The sequence below is a fragment of the Gadus morhua genome, chromosome 3, assembly GCF_902167405.1.
Source record: "Gadus morhua chromosome 3, gadMor3.0, whole genome shotgun sequence".
NCBI classification, from domain to species: domain Eukaryota; kingdom Metazoa; phylum Chordata; class Actinopteri; order Gadiformes; family Gadidae; genus Gadus; species Gadus morhua.
In genome coordinates, this window is record NC_044050.1 from 17,179,303 (window position 1) to 17,193,513 (window position 14,211).

Consider the following 14,211-nt stretch of genomic DNA (forward strand, 5'->3'; position numbering starts at 1 on the left):
GTGACCTTTGAATCAACATTACATATAATAGCGTCCATAAATCTCTCGCCAATAGAGCTGTGCAGTTAAATGCATCATGGAATAAACAATAATTTAAAATGGAGTGAGTGGCTATGCGAGAGATTGACATGCATCATCTTTTGTGTGGACTAATCGTCTGGTAATAACATTGCGTCACTGACAGGACCTATTCCTGGTGACGATGGCGTTTTGTGGCACTGGTACTAGATACATAGTGCTACCGTGTCAAAGGTCTGCCGATGGCTCCCAAATGGTTCCACCTGCTACATCCACTTGCTGAGCACTTCACCATATACTTCCCTCCAATCAATACCAATCATGACCTTGTTTGACCTACTGTGTGTCCCCATGACGCAGACACCAGCATCCCTCAACACGGCAAACAGGCCAGAGCCAAGGTCGTCATTACCGGTCGTGATCACGTGATGCCACGCTGCCTGGCCCATTAAACCGTAGCCCACCTCAACTAGTCAGACCCAGATCATGTGCTGAATTGAAGAAGACAAAATGCTTATGATGAAAGTAAACCCAACCAGAAGAGCGGGGAATGGGATAAAGATTCTGACAGACAGGCAGATAGACAGATAGTATAAGCTGGCCAAAGAGTAAGCATGGGCAGGGTCTTCAAAAACATGGTGTGCTGCACAGCAGAAGGATGAAGAGATGCTGGTAGTGTTTTTGGTGAGTAACCAGTCCAAAATATATGAAGCTCATTCACTTCTAATTGCCAGTGAGAGCATCACCAAGGGGAGCGACCGGATATCTGGTGAAACCACTTATGTGCCAAATTAATGTCAACCAGCTTTCCTTGTTCAATTTCCCAGATATGAACATGGATTTGAAAGTATGATTCATCTCCTTCAGAAACCATTGTGTTTGATATCAAGCAGAACGGTTTGGGTCACATTATGAATTGGCAAGAAAGAGCCAGCCTCATCAGAAATGTTTCAACAAAAATAATTTGCAAATAACTCAACATATGCAAATTATTTACAGTACACCCTGTGCATTCTGCCTACTCCTCTAAACACTTCCATGCAAGTGTTGTAGGCAAGTTGTACAACAATACAAAACTATGCTAATACACCTTGTGACAACTATAGGTTATCGTGGACAGGGGGTCCATGCAAGCGGACGACATACATGTTGCAACGGTCGGCTACCAAAGGTTAAACCTGCAAGCTTGTCATGGTTATGCATCTGTTCACAAACTAAAAACTTCACTTACATCCACTTCCAAAAAGGAAAACCTGAGATGGAAACAGTGACATGCATAATTATAGTGTGGGCCAGTGTAGAATGACACGCCATAATTGTTATTTTGTAAAACAACACACGGCAGTTGACACTATTAACATATGGTTGCATGACCTATATAACTAGCCCTTTATCGGAGGCTTTCATCCGACGCAACCACAAAGGTGCATCACGGTATGTATCAATTAGGGGTGGGACAATCACTCAATGAGGATCAATAGATTCAGTCGAAAGATAACTATTCTGTTTTAATTGATGCACCAGTATGAATGTACCCTACCGGTAAGACATCCAAACCCTTCAAATCATGAACCAACGGCAAATGTCTGTCAAATTAGCCAATATTGGGGAACATCAAAGTTCATTGAATCAGGTCAAAGAAACCGTTATTGCAACCTATTACAAAGAAGCTTGTAATTTACCCAACAGCTTAATTCAGTCGTCATTTACCAGTTAAATTTTCCTCTGAAACATTTCAAGCATGGTATTTTTTAGCAGGAAGCATCTACCATGATAATCAATACATCCAGCTCTATTTGGTTTCTCAAGACAAGCCCTTTTAGCCAGTGAGCAGACCAGACCTTAAAAAAACAACCATGGCAACTATATCGTTCATATCTCATCTATTCCACCCTTTTACTGGTCCTCATGAGAGTGTTGTAACTTAAGATGGACCAATGTTTTCCACACTTGCATTAAGCCTTAGCATTTGTGGATCTATGTCCCATACATGGCCAACGTGAGGAGCTCCCCTTTGATCTATACTGGCTGGGAACTCATTATCGTACGTCAAAGAGCAGGGTCGATGTGGGAATAGGTGTGGAACAACCGTGAGAGATCTTATCAGTGTTTTATAGGATGAACTGTAACTGTGATAGAAGATAGGTGCCCACAGCTTTCTCTGAAAGTATTGCGACATCATTGTGGTCTCATATTGCCATCCAACTGGCAAATCACAATTTCTGATATTTTACATGACTAACTCATCCAATTTGTACATCTTGCAGACAATATAATATATAATAAAATGCCAACCATCACTGCGACAATGTTAACCCAAAAAAAATTAAAATGATGTACACTGAGGCTTGTTGCTTGAGCAACAGCCTGTAGTAGAACTACTAACTCTCGGTTATAGAAACAGAAAGATAACCGTCATGCTGATACTAACAACTTAGTTATATTAGGGAAATCATTATGTGGCCCATTCTTGTTATGAGGTCCATTTAAAAATACATTGTTTATGTGACGAATAGGCTGTGGACAGTATTTACACTATGTTGTTATCGGTTTTGTTGTTGTTGTATAAAAAATAATACCAATTTTAGATATACCTCTTCCAATCCACATATTTTAATAATTTGTTACTCCAGCGTTCTAAAAAGACGGAAAGATAGGAAATGAGAGGATCATGTCCAACTCATACAATCTCATGTTTAGTGAGAAATTAAACGTGTGTTCTGTCAGTAACGACGAAGCCCGCTGATCGCACGTCGCTGCACTCGTGCGACTCACTCATCCATATCGCCCGCTGAGTGTGTGAATCTTTGTGACACGCTTCACTATCTTTTTTAAAATAAATACAACTGCACTTACGTAACGTCTCAACTTTTTTTCGGGAGGTGACTTTCTTAACCAGCCGGAGCACACCACATCTCCCCCGCTCATGTTGGTCTCCTTCTTCCTTTCCGTAAACAGTGAAAGAAGTTTGTAATCGGGAGGCGAGACCTGTAAAACATGGATTGAGCCATTTAAACGGAGAAGAACCAAGTTCATGTCATGATTTTGTGTGTTGGTGCAATACATACCTCCTTCCCCGAAATGGCGAGTCACCACCAATGTTATCCAGGGAAATGAAAACACCAGATTTTCGCGAATTAAAATCAATATCCCAATCCTTTACGATGTATACGAATGCACATTTTTTTCCCTCCCGAGTAACAATCTTTAGTATCTTTCTTTCCCAGACCGAAACGCTGTGGCAAAACAAGCGCGGACAAGTGAAACTCCAAGTTTATGATTCTATGAGACGCTTTGTGCAATTCCTGTAAAAGTGAAGCGATACGCTGTTGGGGGGGGTCGGATCTTTGTATTCCTCATTGTCCCGATGCATATTAGATTCCGCAAAACACTTTCGGTACAAAGGAGACAGTTGAGCCGCCGATCTTCCCACCGATCTACTTTTACGGTTCCTTAATTTTGATTGACATTGTGCCTCCGTCTTTCCCTAGACTCGCCCTCCTTCGGAACACATAGCCTTAGAAAGGATCCAGATTTGTACCGTTATCCCGGTCTACTGTGGGGCAATTTCCGGTCTCTTACTTTATAAGAGCTGTGTACGCCGGTTAAGAGTCCCCGGGAAGAGACTATTAAGATCATGACAAGCATAACAATAACAACCACAACGTAAACGACAATTAGCATAAATATGGAGTTTAACTAATAATTTGGTAAAGCAATATCGGAAACATGTAACGAAACCGGATATCCCTTCTTGAAAGACCCTCTCGCCCCCTCGCCGTTAAACCCATGTTACCAGAGTCCCACCCTCTCTCGCCAGTAACGCTAAATAGTAGGTTACCGAACACGGGGGGAGAGGTGGTGGCCTTGAGGAATAGTGCAGATAGTAGTAACCATGGGACATGTAGTTCCCCATTGCTCCCGGTTTGTCCCGAACAATAGAAGAGAAAAGGCCTAGTGAAAATAAAAACTGGTTGTTGTGATCACATGAAATGGACTATCATACTGGGCATCTTATTATAAAAGCAAAAATGAAAGTCCCGCCATGCGAATTCCTCAATCTGCACTTTCAGTGACCCGAACATGTGCGCAACTATTATTTTCCAATTACTCTGGCTGGACATCCCATAACTTAAACAGTTGTATCGGTGTTTTTTCATTGGCCCAACTAGAAGACAAAAATGTAAATCCTAAAATGTATCCCTGATTTATTTATTTTCAAACGACAGAAAAGAACATTCCAGATAACATGCCTTCCTTATGGGCGTGTAATAGGAATCCGAGGAATCCCTTTGGAATGTTATTGGGATGGTAATTGCCTCGGAGTGCTGGTGCCTCCTAGTCATTTTTGGTAATTTTCGCTAGAATGATGTAGGTTATTGCCTGCTAGATATATGCATGGACATTTACTGTGCATAATGTTGCCGCTGGTGAAAAGCCAAATATAGGAATTCAACATGTGTCTACTTATGTTATGGTAGGCCTGCAAGGCATGCCAATTTATCGGAATAACATTTTTTTAATGGGTATGCTAATGTTGCACATATTTTCGTAGGACAATTCTAAATAATTATCAATATTGTTAGAACAGCATAGATTGTATAGCATTGTACGTTTTGTTCCTGAATTCTTGTTCAATTCCTGAACAGCATGCACTTTGAACTGTAAAAATAAAATTAAGGTGAATAATTAAAGTTGAACAGCAGTAAAGATTTTAATCTCAAATAATCGACATGCATTTTACTTTTCTATACACTCCATCAACCAAATATGGTTTTAAAAGCTTTTTTTGTTGTTGCGATTTTTGTATTGAAAATGACATGTTTCCGTAAATGAGCAGTGTACCACATAATATCCACAGAGAACTTCCTGTTATAACTTAGAATATTATTCAAAATTATGAATACAATTATTGCATAAAGTATAAAACATGCGTATTAGCATAGTTAATAAAAGTTCACCTTAAGAAAAAGATCGTAGAACTATGGATACAGAGCAATCACAATCTAAGAGCAAGGACATTGTCCATATTCAGCGGTTTTCTGAAACGCAAGAGTGTGGGAGTTTGCTTGAGTGCTCATTTTAGCATTATGACAAAGAATACACAGTCACACTGGATGATGTATTGAGATCCTTACTGGATAAGAAAAATCAGCTGACTTGACTTATATACTTTGGCATTAAAGTCAAACAAAATGTAAAAGGACAAATGTATTTTAATAGACAAATGTAATTTGTATTTTTTCCATAACTCAAATTCATTTTGGTTAAAGATCTTATTTTTGTTTTTTTCAAAAAGCGGATCAGAAAGCATATTCATTATCTTTCCAACCCATCCCTTCCCCATTCCCCCACTCCAACTCACACACACACACACACACACACACACACACACAAACACACACACACACACACACACACACACACACACACACACACACACGCACTCGCACTCGCACACGCACGCCAGCGTAAGCAGAGATTCTTAATTCGTCCAAAAAAAACATTGTCAATAAAAGTTCCTCCGATATTGATAATAACACTTTATGCGCCAGCCACCCACGTGATTCCAGGGGTTGAAACATTAGTCCTTAATACACACTTTATGATACAAGAGGGAAACCCCAGTAGTCTCGGACCCATTAGCGTTCTCCATTAGTTTGTAAGTCAGCGGTGGCAGTTCTTCTACTACACAAGCCACTCTCTCTCTCTCTCTTTCGGACCACTTCCTCAGTGTTCAGAAGACCAGTCTGCTGACGGTGTTGAAGCCCCCTCCACCTCCCCCTCCACCCGAGGGTCCGCAGCTTCCCGGGGGGTCGTTGTCGTCGGAGCCGTTGTGCCTGAAGGAGCCGGAGGCCGAGGAAGCCTGGAGTGCCTGGGCTCGGGCGTTCAGCTCCTGTTCCTGATGAAGTCACATCGATGGAGAGGGAGAAAGAGAGAGAGAGAGAGAGAAAGATACGTTTCACAAAATGGATGGTGTTAAGACATTGTATAAATCATTGCTCTTTCGTTTTGAATTATTATTCTCTTCATAGGGCTGGATTTAATAGTGGGGCCCGTTCAAATATTATCTAATCAAACCCTGGAATTTAGCGCAAAAATTAGATCGCATGCGACCAATAACGTGTGGTGCGTTAAACAGCGACCTCTAGCGGTGGTTTATTTCAAGTCAACTTCACGTGGGCTCACTGACCAATAGTTCCTTTGAATAAGGATTACATGCTTATAAGAAAAACAAAAAGGTTACTGTTTGTGATCCCAGTGTAGTAAGAGTAATAGCAAGTATTTCTTTTAAAATAATGTAATTATGCACGTGTGTATTCAGCCATCAGACATCAGCCGCTTCCCATTGAACATTTATAATGAAGCACTGCTGTAAAACAGTCAGTTCGACAGGCAGACCACCACAGCACAACATCTTAATCTCAGATTTCGGACTCCGAAAAAGTAGTCACACGTGTGATACTCATTAATGCCGGCTTATTCCTGTGAATGAAGCCAATTCCTGTGTGCATTCCAGTGCCTTGGCGGGCCTCACCTGTAAGTACAGCTTGTTGTCTTTCGTGATGGCGTCCAGCAGCTCCTTCTGCAGGGGGGGCTCGGCGCTCAGGCTCATCCCGTTGGGCATCCCTCCCCTGGCGGCGCCCGGCGCGCTGGCCTCCTGCTTCCTGTAGACGAGCACGTACGCCGTGTCCTTGGGGAAGCGATCCGTCACGTTCTGCACCGACTGGAAGGAGGTGAAGGACACCCGGCTGTCGTTGAACAGCATCCAGTCCCTCGGCACCCCGGCGCCGCCCGGCCACGCCTCCGACTGCGTGGACTGCGGCCTCGTCAGGGCGGCGGCGGCGGCGCTCCCGGGCCCCGCCTCCGGCCCCGCCTCCGGACGCTGCTTCCCGCCGAGGCTGCGGCCGTACGAGTAGTAGTGGCCGCTCTCCGAGGACGTCCCCGAGTGCATGACCACGGAGCTCAGCACGTAGGGCACCAGGCTGACCCTCCTCCCGTACCCCTCCATCTGCTCCGCCCCGTCCGTCCCCCCGGTCACCTCCTGCTCCCCCTCCTCCTCCCCCTCCACCACCTCCACCTCCTCCTCCTCCTCCTGCTGCTCCTCCTCCTCCTCCTCTTTGTGGGAGGGTTTCAGTTTTTTGGCCAGGTTCTCGCTGCTCTCCGGGGAGTCCACTTGGAGCGCAGCGGGCGACGGCGGAGCGATGGCGCACAGGGGGGACGAGGAGGCCCCGGCGGCGGCGGCGGTGGCGGCGGGCCTGTGCGGCGAGGGCGACGGGGGAGGGGAGTGCAAGGGCAGCGTCATCAGCGGCGGCATGGTGACGTTGTCCAGGATCTTGCGGCGCACGTGGCACTTGGCGTCGTAGGAGAAGCGCAGCAGCGTGAGGATCAGGTACTCGGGCGCCGCCACCACCTCCATCGTCCTCTCGGCCCGCTGCAGCGAGCCGCACGTGTCACAGAAGTAGGCGTTCTCCTCGTCCAGGATCTCCGGCGCCAGGAAGTAGTTCACCAGGTCGGGCACCGAGAGCGGCGGCTCGTGGGTGCCCGGGGCCGACTCTTGGCCCGACACGGTCACCGAGGACTTGGCCGGACCTTGGTGCTCCGGCGCCTCGCTGCCGCCGTTGACCGACCCCTGGCCCAGGCCCTTGGGCTCCTCGGAGGGGGTCTTCTGGGAAGGGGTGGTGGTGGTGGCGGAGGACGGGCAGAAGGCCAGGGAGAGGTCGGTGAAGGGCTCCTCCTTCTGGGAGATGCTGTTGCACTGCGTGCAGCGGACGCCCGTGCTCAGCCGGCCGCCGAACATCCTCTCGATCAGAGTGCTGCTGTCCTCCGGAGGTCGGGCATCCTCCGCAGGGAAACGGGGCTCCTTGGCGTCCTCTGAAGGAGCCAGGCCCAGAAGGCCGTTCATTGGCTTTGCCGACTGCAGGATCTGAAGCGTCTTCTCCTCTTCGTGTAACCTTGAAGCCACCAAACAACCATATTAAATATTAATACAGCAAATTTATATTAATGACCTACAATCCTACATCATTAAATGAGAACAGCTGTTAAGAGTTTTAGATTCAAAAGCGTATATAGGCTACCGCCATATTAAAAAAAACGTAAGCATTTCAGAACTCTCCTCCTTTCATTAATAAGGCTACTTCTGAGACAATAATCTTGTCCAATTAACATAATGACCAGCTCCGATAACAGACCACTGTGTGGTGGTGGTGTTGGTGGGGCTACCTGTCCAGGAGAAAGCGTAGATATTCGGAGCAGTCCTGCTGGGAGCCTGCGTTGAACCACGGGGGGCGGGAAGCCTCGAAGAAGTTCCTGGGCGGATACGCTGCCCTCTGGAGGGAGCACACACACATCACATGGTACCGCGTCGCTCCGCCTTCATGTCAACGCTCATAGGAATCGAGTGGTCCGTGGAGAACCAACCTGTGTGTGGGAGAGGAAGGCGAAGAGCAGCTGCAGCTTCTTCATCAGCATGTTGGTACCGCTGAGATGGAGAGACAGGACGTGTCTCCTGAAACTGAGACACAGAGGGTGGCTGTTAACGCCTTTCACAATTCAAGCTTAGAGTGTGTGGAACAGTGTCTGCACTGTATGACTTGTATTTGATTTATTTTCATCTAAACTGGTTTTTATTGTTCTGATAATAAAGCGCTAGCAACAGAGTTTTGTTTTTCAGCTAAGAAATTGTTGTTGTATTAGGAACCGGTTATGGGATAAACACAGGGCCACAAAGATTTGGGATTTAACAAAGGCTTACAAAATAAGTATTGCAACTTGACAAGGAAAAACATATCTAGAACTTCTCAGCGTATATAGACAGAGGGAGGGAGAAACGCAGGGCTCACTCAGTGGCCATGAAGAGGGTCTGGATGATGCTGTTCATGTAGCAGGTGTTCCCCAAGTTAATCAGACCGGTCTTCCCGGTCTCAGACTTCCCAGCCTGCCTCAGGACACCAGAAGCAAAGGAGTTGGACTGGGATGTCCAGGCACTTTGATTTAGGACCACCTTAATCTTGTCCTCTGCAGGCTTTGGTAGATCCTAACACGATAATAAAAATGATAAAAACCAAGAGTGCTTGATCTGTGAGAAAAGTTGAAAGTCAAGTATACACGGTTCATGAAAAAAGATATCCAATGATTCACTGCCCGAGGGGATGTCAAGACCACTATATGCATCAGCCAAATCTTGGATGTACGAGGAGCATGGAAACTCTCCAAGTGAACTTAGAAGAAGCGCAATCTTGATTTAGTAGGCTGCTGGCCTACTAGCAAAGATGTGTGCATTCTCTTGAGAAATGACTGATTTCACACCATAGGAACATTGTAAAGAATGAATATGCCGTGATTAAGGTCAAGTCTAATGTTTGATACTCATGGATAATTCTACAGCGTATTAAAAGGAAACTCTCCTATTCAACCCAATTGCAGCTCACAATGTCTTTGCCTGATCAATTAAACAGAATTCAAGTTTAGCCACAGCAAAGTGCATTTCTAGACACTGGATAAGCTAGGACATGTGGGGGGCTGTACATCACTAATGGACTTAACAATGTCAAAGTGTTTACGCCTGTATTATCTTGCCAATAAGTCCAACATCTTTGTTTTTTTAGGCATGATAATCAGGAAGTGGTTAGGGTGTTTGATCGAAAGTAAGCCTTGACCAAGATGCCTTTACGCTACAACATCTAGCACAAACTCCCTCTAGGTCGATTTGTTTAAAAGCATCTGCTAATAATTGTAACAGTGTATTAAGTAAGTGTTAAGTGTATAAGTATTTCTATTGTTTGTTCAGTTGTGTTGTGGTTTACCTTGATGGCCTCCAGTATGTTGTCATAGAGATCAGGGAAGCCAGAGTACTGGTACATCATGCAGTGGATGAGCTCGGTGAGCTGCAGCAGGAAGGCCTTGCTGGTGGACAGACCATCGGCCCGTATGGTCTGTACCAGGTTTACCACGTGGGGAACCACCTGGGACCAGACAGAGGAAAGAACATGTTGGCTGGAAGTGGACCATGAATTCACTGTTGGTACTAGTTATGCATTTAGTACCACTAAACACTAAACTCAACATTTAGGGAGACGAATTTCAAGAAAAAAATAAAATAAAAATATTCTTCGTCTTTATTTTCCAAATTGGTGCATCAATATCATATTTTGCCAGTCCCTTCAACTGGCTTGAATAACTTAACAGATCAGAGTTAATTATGTTAAAGCGAGAATAATACTGTTGATGCTACCCAGCATTAACAACGTGAAGGAGAGCAGCAGGCCCCCTCACCAGATGGAAGGCTTCAGGAGAGTGCTGGAAGCTGAGCAGCATGTGGGAGAGAACCACCAAGGCCCCTTGCCGTACGATGGGATACCACAGCCGGTTCAACACCTGCGGGTAGCATGAGGGGGAATACACGATGTTTAGATGAAAATAACAACTTATTTAGGTGTTTTTTGTGTTGATATCACCAAACAACATTTCTTGGTTGGTTTAATAATATATATCATTAATCCTAAGGATCTGTGTCGTCAACTTTGCTATAGTAAAAGACGCATAAATGAATCTATAAATATATGCCTGAAAATAGATACACACCAGCTCGATCTTCAGCAGGGTGACGTCTATGAGGATGGTGAACTTCTGTACTGCAGCCAGCCCTTTGAGCAGAGCAATCACCCAGGTGTCAATGTGTTGAGCCAGGGGCCACGAGAGCCAGTCTATCATTCTGGAACACACAAAATTGACAGGAGAGAGTATTTGAAATTTACAACATAAGGGAACGGGAATTGAATTACCCATCGAACATTGAAAGAAAATACCCAGCATCAACCATCTAACCATTATATTAGTCTACTAATAAATAGATTGTTGACACACAATCTACATTGGTGGATATAGACGTTACATAACTCTAGGAACAGGTAGGGTGGCTGGACCGCACAAGGAGTGGGAAACAGGGCTTAGCTGATGACGATGATACGTCATCATGTGGGGAGTAGAGCTGTTCTCAGCATTCCTGAGACGTGACTGCCACTGTATAAGAAGTCCATGCTTTTGCCAATGCATTGGACTTCTCCTTGTGGAGATCTAAGAGAGACGCAGGGCCAACTCCCATCTGAGACCTCAAATTATTGTATATTTGTCGTATGTTGTTGTATGTTTGTTGTATGTTAATAACTCAATTAAATTAGCCTAATTGTTACACGTTCGGATGACTCTTCAGCCTTGAACAGTTAAGACAAACAATTGACACGATGCAAAATTCCCCCCCACCACAACCAGATCCTGCTGTCATTGTAGCACGTATCCTACCAACCTGCAGAGGGCCTTGGTCATGCTTGCATCCTTGACATTCTGGTCAGTGGTGAGGCTCTTGATGAGCACAGTGATCATCTGCAGGGGGATATGCTGCACAAGACTGGCCAGGGAAATCGCCGGGTCAAAGGAGGGATCTGGAAGCAATGTAGAAACAAGCCGTGAATATAGTTTCCCATCATTGAATCTTGAACAAATTTTTATTAAATTTCAAGGGATAAAAAGGATTGAATATTGACATGTAATACAAACAATAACGGATTAATGTATTTCTGTGCATGTTATTAAGAATCATTACGTGGCTCTTCTCAATGCCGTGGAACGCTCCGTTCACAGGCCCTTCACAACTTCCGGCTGTGAATTATATTTGATAATTCACCGTTGCCAAGTTTAATTGCCGCCTTTCGTATCACTCCACAAGTAGTCTGGTGACTTATCAACCCAGGCGTACTTAGTTGCTAACCGACGTCAACGTCTTTTGCAGACTATTTCTTTGCTGATCAACACTACGAATGCTGGTAACAAATAAATTGTAAAAAGACACACCGTGTGAAGTTATTTTTTCGTTTTGGCAAGTAGCCGTGTAATAAGCTGGATAATATATAGAACCTTGCAGGTCATTATCGAATATAAGCCCCTTAATGGCGAAGCAAGACACCTCCGCTTCGCGTCGGTGTCCGGTTATCCCTGTTGGGTCTTATCTTCCCAGCAATGACCGGCGTTCTATTCATTATCCCTTACATATTCTTCTTAAAATGTCATATTCAGTTCGAATAATAGGCTCCCTCGTTCAAAGGTTACACAGAGCATTTTTACAATCATCAGAGCATTAAACAATAACTACAAATATTCCTAATAACACATTTTCAACATTTCAACAACTAAGCCCTAAAGACCAAAATCTGAAATGTTCCCCCTTTCAAAATATATGTATGAATGAATGCTATTTACCTGTAGATGATATGATGGCGAACACCTCCTGTAGCGAGGGTAGCAGCGTAGCCGGCTCTGCTTTCCAGATGTTCTGCAGCAGTGTGCTAACCTTGGTCACCTGACCCACATACTCCCTAAGCTCCCGCTCCTGACTTGCCGGGCAGTGGAAATAGCTGATGGCCCTGACCAGCTGCTGGCAGAACAACACAGCAGACTTCTCCCTTGGGATGCACTGGACAAAATCCGAGAGCAACGTGCTGATGCGGGCACACAGGGCGGGCTTGGGTCGCTCACACACCATCCTCAAGAGCTCCACTTGGAGGACAGCGAAGATCTCCAGCACGGAGGGACAGCTGATGAGCAGCCTCAGGCAGCAGTGGATGTAATCGATGATGGCTGGATCTTTACACTCCAGTCGGTCATAGCCCTGCTGCAGCAGGCCCAGGACATAGTCTTTAGTGAAGAAGAGCTGGAACTCTGTGCGGTGATAACGGGCGTAGGCCTCCATCACCTGGAAGCCCACCTGTTTCTGGAAGGCATCCTCTCCCAGAAGGATGAGGCGGGCTGTGAGGGTAAAAAGGGCTTTGCATTGCTCTGACGTGACCTCCTTTTCTGCTGCCTCCACTACCTTCTTCACGATGGCCTTCTTTACTGGGACAGTGTGGTTGGAGCAGACGAGGGCCTCCAAAATCTTATCCATGCTGACAAATCTGTAATGTAGAGTTAAATCAGAGACGAACAATAGGACATAAGCAGATTCCTTTTCATGACTATCGATATTGTTTTTTGGCTACAACAGACGAACACAAATGTAAAAAATGACAGTGTTTGGAAGTGAATCAACAAGTCACAAACTTCTTGAGAGAAAGTTTATCATACACGACAAACGTCGATGTTTTGGGAAACCAAAGGCGTGCAGAATGCAGATATAAAGAAAGAGGACGACCCAAGCTCTCCGTAGAGTTGCAACATTGTTGAGTTTATCACCATTAAATAAAAGCAGATAAGAGTTATAATTTCAGGTATAGGGCTCTTCGTGGAGGGAATTGCGACTAAGAGGTCACAGTAATGTGAAAATCGTCTTGGTCGCTTTTGGCTAACATGCTAGAAGATATGTTACAATATACTAGCTTATATAGCTAAGATATGGGCCAGAAATAAGCATAAAAACACAAAAACCACGATATGACACATTGTTGATGTAAACAACACCACCCGCCTCTCATTCCTCTCCATGAAAACAACTCGCTATGCTAACGCTTAGCTGGGTGACGAGGAGCTAGCAGGTTTAGGGCTAGCTACAGGTTACTTGGCAACATAAAATGATATAGAGTTGTCAGTATAAAGTCAACAATCATCGAATGACACAATTGTCACACTTCTCCTTTTAATAACAAATTGACCGGTTGCTTCTACGAGAGTGTGTATTGTTGTTGGCTAATGTGAACAAAGCAGCAGAACGGGCCCAACCAAATACCAAGTGCCTCTGACTTAGCATAAACGCTGCTGAGCTTCAACACGATAAAGATCCGACACTTAGTGTACATACCCAACTGACTCATGACAATTATATACGATCTGAATATCACGAATTGCCAGGAGTGGTGCTTGGTCCTCTGACAGCTATAATCAAACGTTATGAACGTTGCTTTGATTCAATCAGCTGATGAGCGGTGTTCTGACGTCACTCTCAATGGCAGGCGTCCCACTAGGACCCCTCGGCGCTATCCGGTTTTGCTGCCTTTTCTTTTTCCTCTTTATTTTTTTTTTTACTGTAATCGCAATATACAAGACCTATCAATGGCATTTGAATGTTTACCTAATATTTCAATGTCAAAACTGTAATAATATATTTATACACGATATTGTGTATATTAATATACCTGGTATGCATCTCACCAGAAAATTAATATATAATTTATGATATAATATTTAGCATCATAGTATATATGA

At 44.6% G+C, this 14,211-nt stretch overlaps 2 protein-coding genes across 8 annotated transcripts in view; both read right to left on the reverse strand.

The window, feature by feature from the left end:
• Nucleotides 1-3,525, reverse strand: part of gab1 (GRB2-associated binding protein 1) — a 41,665-nt gene extending 38,140 nt beyond the window's left edge. For 3 of the 7 annotated variants that reach the window (XM_030352582.1, XM_030352573.1, XM_030352571.1), the window contains exons 1-2: nucleotides 3,087-3,522; nucleotides 2,875-3,006 (exon numbers count right to left, since the gene is read on the reverse strand). In XM_030352582.1, coding sequence (XP_030208442.1) covers nucleotides 2,875-2,946 — 72 coding nt within the window. In that variant the 5' untranslated portion in view covers nucleotides 2,947-3,006; nucleotides 3,087-3,522. Of the gene's footprint in view, nucleotides 1-2,874; nucleotides 3,007-3,086 lie in introns of all 7 variants that reach the window. The other 4 variants (XM_030352574.1, XM_030352572.1, XM_030352570.1 and 1 more) reach the window with 2 other exon arrangements.
• Nucleotides 3,526-4,707: 1,182 nt separating this feature from the next.
• usp38 (ubiquitin specific peptidase 38) lies at nucleotides 4,708-13,977 on the reverse strand. Its single transcript, XM_030352553.1, has 11 exons — nucleotides 13,808-13,977; nucleotides 12,277-12,968; nucleotides 11,327-11,462; nucleotides 10,606-10,735; nucleotides 10,297-10,398; nucleotides 9,828-9,986; nucleotides 8,865-9,058; nucleotides 8,443-8,536; nucleotides 8,245-8,351; nucleotides 6,557-7,973; nucleotides 4,708-5,920 (listed from the first exon to the last, which is right to left on the reverse strand). The coding sequence occupies exons 2-11, from the start codon at nucleotides 12,956-12,958 to the stop codon at nucleotides 5,756-5,758; spliced, it is 3,186 nt and encodes a 1,061-aa protein (XP_030208413.1). The 5' UTR covers nucleotides 12,959-12,968; nucleotides 13,808-13,977; the 3' UTR covers nucleotides 4,708-5,755.
• Between the last annotated feature and the right edge of the window lie 234 nt (nucleotides 13,978-14,211).